General features: G+C 41.0%; 1 protein-coding gene across 1 annotated transcript; it reads left to right on the forward strand.

Annotated features, from left to right (window-relative positions):
* Positions 1–76: 76 nt before the first annotated feature.
* LOC127619331 (uncharacterized) lies at positions 77–6,737 on the forward strand. Its single transcript, XM_052092211.1, has 6 exons — positions 77–498; positions 1,940–2,159; positions 3,609–3,998; positions 4,256–4,314; positions 4,515–5,349; positions 5,654–6,737. Exons 2-6 carry the CDS (start codon positions 2,016–2,018, stop codon positions 5,849–5,851), a joined length of 1,626 nt encoding a protein of 541 aa, XP_051948171.1. The 5' UTR covers positions 77–498; positions 1,940–2,015; the 3' UTR covers positions 5,852–6,737.
* Positions 6,738–12,065: the final 5,328 nt, after the last annotated feature.

Genomic DNA, 12,065 nt, shown 5'->3' on the forward strand with positions numbered 1-12,065 from the left:
TAGCCATGTAAACAACATGTAAACACTCTCCCTCTGTCTTTGTAATTGTAACCGGGAATGTGGGTGACGACAGTCTCTTGCATGAAGACCACGAATGCTGGAATAAATCTGACATTATGACACCGGACACCCGCCGGGTCTGACGTGGCAGGGTCGAATACTTGAGTCACTATAAAGCCCAGGGGCCCCTCAGGACTAGGAGTTGTTTACCCTGAGACTGGACAGGACTGTAGCGCTGGACAGAGGAAAAATTATAAGATCCAATACGCAGGACTTTACGTCACAACAGGGGGCGCGAGTCTCGGGGCATCTTTGGGGTGTTATGCGCCGCTAGAGTGGAGGTGCTGTCAAAGGGGAGGTGGAACTGAAACAAGAGCAATCCTGATTTAAACGACAAAGACGTGCTTGAGAAACAGACTCATATTCTGGAGCGTTCGAACAGGAGTTTTAGTTCATAAGAGGGATTTACTGGAGGAAAACATTAATAGGATTTAACTGGTAAGAGTCAAGAAAGCTTGTAGACAAGAACAGAACAGAAACCAGTAATGGGAAAAACTTAAACTGCAGTGGTTTGGTTTGTTTGCTGAAGTAAAATTGTCTAAAGAAGAAAGTCTGTGGTGATTTCATACAGAAGAGAGATGCAAGTATTTTACAGATGTTGACATCACAAATTTGCCAACAGACTCCTTGTTAACTTTTCTTCTGAATCATATAACTTGGATTGACAATGTTGGATAGATTAGATCAAATTACGATTGTGGTTGTTACATCCTCACTGGTCACTCTTTACTCTACTGTGCTCATTTATACTGTGTAACGAGTAATGTGATCAAATGTCATTAAAATGCTAAAATAGTGAAACAATATTCACTTAAATACACGTATTACTTTATTATGACTGCTGTGCTTAATTTTCATGTACTACATGTTGCAAACACATTGTGATGTAAACTGATACTGTATCATCTATCTATTCTTTTTACTTTACGATACATAGTTACAGAGGTTATATATATCCATCTTAACTTACGGCACATGGCGGTACATGGTGTAGCAATTTCGTGAGAGTTCAACCGGGTGTCATGTTCCGTGATGGCCGACAACTCCATCCTCATTCCTGTCGTAAATCAAAGTTGCGTTGCAGAAAATCTCAGTGACGTGTCCATGGAAACGGTGTAGCTATTCTGAGCTCATCCAAACAGATAAAAGGTTCCGCACTTGCAGGGAACTTTGACCTCGTCTTTAATGCAAAAGAAGTGCTGGTGGGTGGTATAGCCTAGTGGTTAAAGATCAAGGCTGGTGATTTAAAGGTTGTAGGTTAAAACCTTGAAAGGGTTACCCAACTTTTCACCATGCTGTCCTTGATCAAGACACCTGAGGTTGTTCCCGGGAAACTATCCCTATTATAAGTCTACTGTAAGTCAAACAACTTTAGGGAATTTAGAGAATCTTCCACATAACTTTTTTCCATCATAATGGCTTTAGGTTATTAGAGCAAGTCTAATGAAGTTGGAGTCTGAAGACCATGCTGACAGTTTCAACAGCTTTGAAGGATGGGGAATGCATATAGGCTTAGGTCATGGCAGGTGGCCAGAGCAAATCAAAATTGGATTTTTGTTTCCTGCCATACACCATGAAATACTTCAACGGATGTTAGGAAATTTGCTAATGATAAACTCAGGAAGACTTTCCAGAAGAAGTTAAGATTCATTACATAACCTCATAATGTAGCACTGAAAAGCAACCCCAGTAAAAAAAAAATTCCATGGTCACTTAATTCCTTGCAATCCGTATTCATGCGTTTCGGTATAGTTTACTGAACTGTTATGGCTATGTAAAGGGATCATTCACCCAAGCATGAAAATGGTCATTTACTCATCATTTACAAAGAATGCAATCAATAATGAGTGTTTTTCTTTTTCTTTTTGTCTTCATAAAGTTATTGGTGGACTGTGCGGTCACTTCAGTTACCTTTCAGTTGGAATAGCAGCAGAAGCTTCTGAGCACATAAAGGAATGGCCGCACTGGAATTGCACTGTGGGCCGGATCCTGGGGGTTGTGGGTGGGGTGGAGAGAGAGTTGACCTGCTGGACAGTTTTGACTCTGAGATGCAAGAATGGGAAGATCAGCTTCAGGAAATGCAGAGGAAGATTGAAGAGGTGAGATAAATATTTAACTGCAGTGTCATCAATCAAATTGACATAATGAGTCCATACAGGGGCATCCAATAGTCTGAGACCACATTGAAATTGCGGGATTGGTTTCCCTTTAAATCTGAAAAAAAAAGTATCTTTTAATCCATTTAAAACAAAGCTAATTGGGAAGAAATATTAAAGATTCTTCACTATTTTTAGGTCACTATTTAAATGGTAGCAAATTTGTGACATTGTTAACTCCTTTTACCAAAAAAGCCTTGCTTTGAAACATTTTCAAATCATTATAACATGGATCATGAACTTCTGAACAAACTTGTGAAGTCCATGTGAGCTCAAGCAAAAGGGGGCATAACAAAAACTAATTAATGTACATTTTTGGTAAATCAACTTTTCACTAAAATGGTAATGCTGATCATCTAAATTGTATTAATTTGTATTATTAAGTTTCAAAAAGTCAAATATACATATGTGTATATCTCTAAAATACAAAGCTTGTCTATACCATTAACTCAAAATGCAGATCCTTTGATTATACAATTGTATACGTTAAAAAAAAATATGCTTTTTGCCTTTTAAACATACCAGAATGTGTGGAAGCGCTTTGAGCCTGCATGCACCAATGTTCATGAAGTAACATTTGTTGTTGTTGTTAGAGGGCTGTGATTGGCTGAAAAGATCTTGACCGCCTGTTGCTGAAGTTGGCTGCATTTCTTGGCTATAATAATAGGTGCTTCTCTCTCGTCTGGAACCATGACTTTGACAGATGTCAACAAGCTTATTAAACCCAAAGGGAGAGGGGTTGCAGACTACCCAAACATTCACACGCAGCCTCTCTGACTTTCACGCCAAAACACAGACTACTCAAGTCAATTACAAATTATGCATTCCTGCTGAAACAGGCTAAGCATGCATGCATGCTCAGGTACACACACACGCGCGCACACAGTTACTGGTTAACTAAATAACCTTTGAATAGAGCATGCACACCCTCTTCCTCTCACTGACCCCTTTCTAATAGAGAAACCTTGTGAAGTGTCTTTATGCTTAGGTTGCATATCTAGTCCACGCTGTACATCATGCTGGTGGTATTCGTAGGCATGTGCATTTTTTCGGTTTGGCTTGTTTATCTATTGATTATTCAAGAATACAGTTTTCTCCCTTTGGAAGAAATCCTTACAATGTCTCAAAGGGACCTCAGATTGCCAAGATACTAAAGTCTGCAAACAAAAGTCAGATTTCAATATGAGCACGAACATTTCTCATCAAATTCTTCCAAGAACAAATGATCTCAGTGATGCTATCCACATTCATTTTTATTGCTTTATACTCTTACTTTATGCCTCATTTGTTCAGAAACATCTGATACAAGTTGTCTCCTGAGCTATGAAAGCGCAATACAATTATATTTCCTCTCAATGGTATGTCTCTTTGTGTATTGTGATTGTATTTCAGTTGTATAATGAGGTCAAAGCACGAAGAGAAGCCAACGAGACCAACACAAACCATCTCACCAACAACAAAAGCCTTAACATTACCTTGCTTCCTGTTAACCAAGCCAATGGTTATCCATCTGGTCGCCCCAACAACAACCTCCCAGTTCGTCAATCCAATGGAGTTCAAGGTGGTCCTTCAGTTATGAGAAGCTTTGGGTTTCACCATCCCAGCAATTACTGTAATGGCTCCAACAATTACATGCTTAATCCACTAAGCAATAGCAGCCATAACCCTAACAGTTGTCATAATATTGACAACCAGGACACCACACTAGATATCCTCAACCGATACCTCCAACAGGGGACACAATTGGGAAATAACCAAAGGAATCTTGGAGCTCCAAACACAGTGAGTATCTCTTTCACTATTGTTCAATATTTCCTTCATCCAGCCATGTTGAAAACAATAAAAACAGCTTAAACTAGTCTAGGATGGTTTTCTGGTCTCCCAGCCTGGTTTAATGGCGAAGTGGGCTATTGTCGGCTCGTCAGCTTCCTGACCAGCTGAACCAAGTCCTTCCCTTTTCACTTCTGCTAGAGAAATTCATTCACATTATTCTTTCATCTTTCTTCCTCCCCCTCTTTTTTGGGACACTGAACACCAAGGCATATCCAGTTTCACACAGTTATCAGGACAGTATGAAGACAAGCCCTGGGACAAACAGGTAAAGCCTTTCCTATCTAGACATATAAGACTCATTTTTAACTCACTGTCATGTTCAAAATAGGAGTTGTTTACTCTGTTACCTTATGACTTCCATGTGAAGGAAAACTAATGCCATCTGGTTGATAATTATTGACTAATGTATAGTGTTGGACCAATTCCATTTTGTGATTACTTGATGTACCTGTCCCTCTGCCTCAGGACTGCCTCAGGCGTAGTTGTGGAAGAGTTTGAGGAGGTTGAGAACAAGAACAAGAAATCAAGTCTGGATGAGTTTCAGGCTCGTCATGTTAGTTGGAAAGACCCGATTTCATCAAACAACCATCTCACTAAATATTCAGCTTCTAAACAGCCAATTAAACAGAGAAATGCATCACCCGTTCCCTCTCGTTCCACCTACCATGAGTCATCACAACAACCTGACAGAAAGTGCCTCTTGGTCGACAGGAAGTGTGGTAGTCCATCAGTGTTGCGTAAGTTTGGCGCTATGTTGCAGGAGAACGAGGGGAAAACCCTGATTGAGGATGGTCTCATGACCACTGTGATCTCTACTGAACCGCCAAGGCATGTCAACACTTCCGTCTGCCAGAGCAAGTTCGACTCCAGGTGGACGTCCACACATGTGCCCATCCAGAAATGCATTGCAGACTGTGATGTACCGATGGCGGAACTGGAGCCCGGCCAGGATCCTTGGGCAGCTGTTCCCCCTCAACATTTGCTCCAGAACAGAGACAGCGAGATGGTTGGCTCTGCTCCTGAGAAAAATGGCTTGGCCTTCAACCTAAGCCCTTCGCAGTCGCACCTAAAAGCAGGGTACCACAAGAATGCTCCTGGACCTAAAACCCATAAAGCAGGCTTCCAGTATGAGGACCTATTCTCTGACTACCGGATGGTAGAGAGGATTCTGGGAGCAGGGTCTCAACATTATGGCAAGGTACACACAGGTCTCAACCTGGACCAACTTCTGGAAATGATGGAGATAGAGAACAGTAGAAGTCAGATAGTCACTGTCACCCAACAACTGGACACCAAGCAGGTGATGAGTTTGTTTAAATGTGTTCTGCACACACACTACATGTAAACTGGCTATAATGGCACTACTTGACAAGAAGGATATGATTTGCTCAGGGATCCAAATTTCAGTCTGGCCTACTAGTTGGGCCAGAGCCCATCACCCTTTTTCTCCTTTTCACCACCATCTTTCTCCTTCCTCTGTCCTGTCAAATAAAGACAATTTTCATATATATATACATATTATTTATTTGTAAAAACAAGTATATTTACCCATAAATTGTTCATTTACACATACAGATACTTACTTTAAAACTTTTTCCCTTTAGGTCATACGTGAATCGTCTCCTGCCCCCATCACAAGCAATTTTTCTCGTCCTTCTCGGCCAGCCAATCAACGTCGTCCATCCAGATGGGCAAAGCATACCCCCCCAAGCAAAATCCCCCCTACGTCCTGCCCACCAAGCCCCAGACTGAAAGCCAGACCATTCTTAAACTCCCTGCACACAGAAACTGTCATCATGTGACCAGGATTGAACAACCTCGAAAGGACACTTTTATCTTTGAACAGGCATCTTGAATCTTGGATCTTTTTCCAATGGACAAACCTTTCAACTTTGACATTTTGGCTGAACATAAACTGCTTTCTTTTGTATGTAACGGTCATCAACCCTTCAAAGTACCTTATTACAGTCTATAACTTCAAAAGGTGTGAGTGCTTTTTGAAGTGTTCTGGAAAGTAACCCCGGTGGAAATTCTGTGACCTGGTAAACTTCTGTGCCTACATAACCAGCATTTCCTTTCAGCGTTCTCTCTTTTACTGTCATTCTCATTCACATTTTTCTAGTTTTTTTCCGTTTATTTTTATTATTATTATTTTACTGAGTGCTTTGAATACAGTGCATATCTTACAATGCCTTGTAGGGAATTTTTTAATCATGTAAGCATGTATGCAACATACATAACATGTTTTTAAACATACAAAGCAACCTAATATATTATGCATAATTTGTAAAGGTGTGTGCAAATGTTTTTATGTCAAATCGCCATAAAGTCCATTTCAGTAGTGCATTAGTGCTTCATAATATTGACATGTTGAAGTCGTAATTGGCTCATAATGTGTTTTACAAGCCTTATTTGATGGTGCCTGATATGGGCTGTAACTATGCGGTGCATGGCACCTTTTTTTTGAGGAAACAGGTCTGCATTTTCTGGCCTTGTAAAATTGCCAAATAAACAAAGTGAATCTTTTAAGTTCAAGTAATCTGTGAAAATTATATCTTTTGATTGTATTATAATGATGAAATGCTTTCGGAATGTTTATTTAATGTTGTGATATGACCATTACAATAACGTGATGCTTTTGTGTTTTTTTTCTTTTTCTGAATAATAAACGCAAGTGCTTTGAATAGTCAGTGAAACTCTGGAGGTTTCCTTTTCTATAACATTTTTAAGCAATTGGACTTACAGTATGCAGCCCTACGTACAATAAAATTGGGGTGGGGGGGGTGTATGTCATAGACTTTAGATGAAGGATGGACCTGAGCCATAGAAACTTGGAGACAGGCTGTTCTGACTTGGGCCCATAAGAGACAACTCAGAACACCCTAGCAATCACATAGCAACACACTAACAAACATTCTGAATAACTTCACACCCTAGCATCGTGGAAGCAATTTTTGCATGGGCAAGTATCACACACATTTTCTTAAAATAATGTCAAGGGTTCACTTTTTCTCAGTTCTCCTGAAAAGGGGCTAAAACATTTGCAACCCTTCCTATATTTTCAGTTCCATACAAAACTGAAAGCATAACTACTTTATTTGAAGCTTCATGCCAACATAGTAAAGAGTCCTCTCTTTAATTAGCTCCTTGTTAGCAGTATTAACAGCATTAACATTGCCCTTGCCCCATGTTGTTAAAAGTTACAAGGAAGCATCATATTCCCCTATCCAAAGAGTCCTAATGTAACCCACTCTTACCCAGTGTCCCTTTCTCTCTTGCTCCAGCTCTCTCGGTCACTCGACCCACAGCTGAAATGTTGCACCTGTGCCTGAAATAGGAAGCGTGACGTTGTTTTGGTGCCAGAAATCTTAGACGTGACTGTGGAGGACATGAATGCAGAGCCAAGGGGGGTGTGCCATGTTCCCCCATGTCTCAATCTGTAAATGAGAAATAAAGGCTCCCTCATACAGTGACACTTCTCTTTACACACAAAGTAGTATTTTAATGAAGGCCATCTCGACAGTGTATAAATGAACCAGCATCCTCTGGTTAGCCTTGAGCCTTAACCACTACACCACACCAAACTTGATCCTTAGGTTCCTCAAAAACCTGAGGTCTGTCTGAGTGGTGCTTACCTGTACAAAACTCACTGCCACGATGCTTGTGGGTCATTGCTCTGTTCTGTGTGACTTTATGCCTTGTTCCATTCAAACTCAGATGTGCAATATTCCTAACTGATATTTTGAATTTCGATTATAAACGCTTTCCACTGCCTGATGCTAACGTTATCTTAGCAGGTCTACAGAAACATCTCTTTCAACCAAATTGTGGAGGATAAACAATTCTATGCATTGCTAGTATTTGTTCAACAGATGTACGAGTATCAAAAGCGAGTATAATGTATCATATTTCACACATCTGTCTCTACAGATGTTTGCTAAAGAAGTAGTATGATAATCAATGGTAGGAGTTAAGACTCATTAGCCTCGTTTTTCACTACTGGTCCAAATTAGACCGTGCTAGTGTGTGCCATGGTCAGCTGCGTTTCCACCAGGGCTGTACTGGGGCCGATGCACTTTTGGGCTGATCAGGGGTGTAATGGCCATTGGGAGAACTGAGCAGGCAGGTGGTTCGGCCGCGAAACTTGTCGAATGGGCCACGATAAGCAACAATGAGCCACCGCGTTATGCAAAATGGACCACAAAACTGCACCGTGATATGCGGTTGGGCCAGTTGCCATGTATAATCCCAGGCCGATTTCTCTCCCCAGTCCAGCCCTGGTTTTCACCGTCACTTCCGGGGCTTCATCGTGGCTTCCTCAGGGCCAAAGGCCAATCCCACCGATTACTCTTAAGCCAAATCAGGGCAACTGGTGATTGAGGTGAGTCTAATGTCAAAGGCGGAGTTTCGCCAAACTTCCCAGGTTGTGAATCCAGCACACAACAGTACAGGGTTCTAAAAAAAAAAAAAAGAAAAGAATTGCAGCATAGTACAAATCAGTTAAAAACGGCCAATGGACAAAGCGGTGCCCAAACAAATTATTTCCAGCCAATCAACATCATCCTTCCAGATGGGCAAAGCATTGGCAAAAGCAAAGAACTTTGATAGACGGTGTGCTGGGACATTGTCCCGCTGTTAGTGGAGAAACCACTCGAGACACCCTGGCAGTTGTCAAGCTAACTAATCTTGCTGTTTACCTTTGATATAAACTTGATATTCTAGATATTTAGAAAACATGATAACAGCTGGAGCTTCCCTCTTGCTTGTGAAATGGGAGGGGTGTGTGGCACGGACACCGCAGCATCATATTAAGGGTTGTTTTTGGGCAACTCTGCAGAGTTATTAGCACAATGGTGGGAACACAGATCGATTTTGGTCTTGTGGCTCGGGGTGCGAGGCCACTGATAGCCCTGGCTCGCACTGGCCCACACTGGCCCAGTGGAAAATCATCTATTGATGCACTTTATTTGGTTAAAAGGAATCATCATCATCAACTGCTTAAATCTTCCTGGGTGCCGACATGTTTGCGTGACGTCACGCACCTGCATCTCAGCAAAATATGAGTTTTACACTTCCGCACAAGTTTTCAAGTTGGATGTCCAACTTCGAATGGTGTTCCATTTCACTTTTCCTTGTTGGAAATTCTGACTTGAAGCGGTTGCTAAAAGAATACTACCCTTAAGTCCCAAAGATATGGCTTGGTTCCATCCTACTATTTAAGTCTATGTGAATGTTTCAAATGCAAAAATTGAGTCCTTAGCATTAAGGTTGCAAGATAAGTCACACACCAAAATGTAACACTTATGGCTAGGTTTGATATAATCTTTACCCATATGTATAAGCAATGTATAATCTTTGCCTTAGCGAGCACCACTAAAAAGAAACAAGCAGCTGGGAAGTCTCCATGATGTCACAAAGGGGGATTGGTGAATTAGGGGCTTCTAATCCTAGAGGAGAATCCCCACAACTTTGCTATAAAAAACTCTCCATATTAACGCTGATCTCAGATCAGCCCAACCAATGTCACCTGCTCTTGCAGGAGATAGTTGGGAACTGAATGTGTAAGAGTTGCCCAGGAACACACTGTGATGAAGAAAGACAATCAGAGCACTTCAGATCTCTTGGCATGTGTCCCCTGCTTTTTTTAGTAAAGTACACTACGTAAAATGTTGTTAGAGGGGAATGACGTACTTTCTAAAGCCCTAGCATCACCAAATGTATTACTTAGGTTTCCACAAAAATGTAAAGGTTACTCCATTGCCCCTTTGAGTATTGAGGATAGTAACCACCACAGTTAAACAAACAGGACTGCACTCTTGAAATGTGTTGGCCAGTTATTTCTGTCTGCCTTTGCAAAAACTTGTGTAGAATATGTTTCTTTCCTTAAAGCGAACAACTCCTGAGCTGAAAGACATTTGTAAACCATTAACTGAGTTCGGAAAACAGCGTTGCATAATCTCAGCCTACTGGGAATAATGTTCTTTGGGTAGTAAATGAATGGGTGGATATTAACCGTGCTCTGTTATTCAGTAAATGTACGTTAGTTCTTCTTTAAACCTGTAATACTTACGGCCAGAAACTTAATCTAAATAAGTACGCTTGGTCACTGCATTGTAAGGGCGTGGTCCTATTGTATACAGTATACTAACCGTTATTTCTTGTGCTACACTGGTGGTAAAAACTTCAGCACTGTAGGGGGGGGATGTAGTTACATTCAAATGTCTTTGCTATTCCACTGGATGTGAAATTATTCAGGAAGATAGATGTAAAAAATATTGCCAGTTATACTAAATTTTACTTGCTCAGTAAGATTCACTGATTGTTGCTCCACCGTGACAGCAGTCGACCTGAAAGAGAAAACTGACGTAGAAGAGAGTACATGCTAATGCCCGAGTATGCAACGCATATGTTTCGTTATGATTTATGCAACAATCTGTGAAATCAAACTAGTGCAGCTAGAGATGTTTGTGTGTACATACTTGAGTCATGCATCATCCTGACCATGAATAAGCACCCCTGGATTATTTCGCACATATTTAAAAGTCATTAGCATAGAAACAAGATTGTCGGTTTAGTATTTAAACCCACAAAAAGAAAAAGTAAACATTTACAGTACTAAACAATAAAAGTACTAAACCGGAAACAGTATTTCAGTACTTTAATAATAATACAAAATATATATATTTCAACTAAACATCATATGTTTCCATGAAAGACCCGTATAACATAACGAACCCCCCTAAATTAATGACGGCACTAAAAACCCTCAATCATTTTCACTTTCATGCCTCAAGTTACTGACCTGACACTTTTACTGCAGCAATTCCAGCAGGAAACTTTGATCAGTTCTGCTTAAAAGAAAAAACTCTCTGCTATGTGAAATAAAAAATATCTGCACCACTAATGGAAAAATATTTAGGAGAGAACAATCATTATCATCAGGGCTGTTTCTGACCATTTTTGATTTGCCGCCTAGTTGGCCCATACCTAAAGCGGCCCTGATTATTATTATTATATTACAATTTGTTTAGATTAGTGTAGTTTAGAATAAAGATTTGTTTTTTGAAATTGTATATAGAGTGGTCCCAAAACGTTTTTGGATACTTATGCAACACTTACAATGTATGAATGTCCTTGCATTAAATAACAAAAAAATCTATTATATATATATTTTTTAAAGAAAGATAGCATGGGGGTCTGGGTAACTCAGCAAGTCCAGGGCATGCTGAGTGTCTCCAGTCAGGCTTCCTTAGCAACCAATTGGCCTGGTTGTTAGTGAGGGTGGGTAGTGTCACGTTGGGTTAACCTCCTTGTGGTCGCTATAATGTGGTTCTCACTCTCGGAGGGGTGCGTGGTGAGTTGTGTGTGGATGCCGCGGAGAATAGCGTGAAGCCTCCACACACACTATGTCTCCACGGTAATACGCTCAACAAGCCACGTGATGAGACACAAGCGGAGGCAACTATGATTCGTCCTCCGCCACGCCACCATGAGGACCTAGAGCGCATTGGGAATTGGGCATTCCAAACTCCAAACATAAATATAAGTTTACAAATATGTTTCCTAAATACAGACACGGATGGACTAGCAACTGGCATACCGGGCATTTTCCGGTGGGTCGACGCACTTTGGGGCCGATCATGGGCGGACTGGCCAGCGGGAGAACAGAGCGGGCCGTGCCGAATGGGCTGCGATAAGCAAAAATGAGCCGTCACGTTATGCAGAACGGACCAGAAAAACGGCGCCGCAATATGCCGAAAAGGACAGCGATACCCACCCCCACCCCCACCACCGCTCAACAACTTTTGGGCCAGTTGCCATGTAAAATCCCGGGCCGTTTTCTCTTCCTAGTCCAGCCCTGGATACAGACCATGTAGTGGCTAATTTATCCACTGAATTTTCACCCTGTTATTGTCCACCCTGATGTTATTTAACTGGATGGACATCTGAATTTTTTTGTAATTTTGCTTGACCAGTATGACTAATGCAATCTTTAATTTGTCCCTGTAATGATGA

Source organism: Xyrauchen texanus, chromosome 25 (assembly GCF_025860055.1).
Source record: "Xyrauchen texanus isolate HMW12.3.18 chromosome 25, RBS_HiC_50CHRs, whole genome shotgun sequence".
Lineage (NCBI taxonomy): Eukaryota > Metazoa > Chordata > Actinopteri > Cypriniformes > Catostomidae > Xyrauchen > Xyrauchen texanus.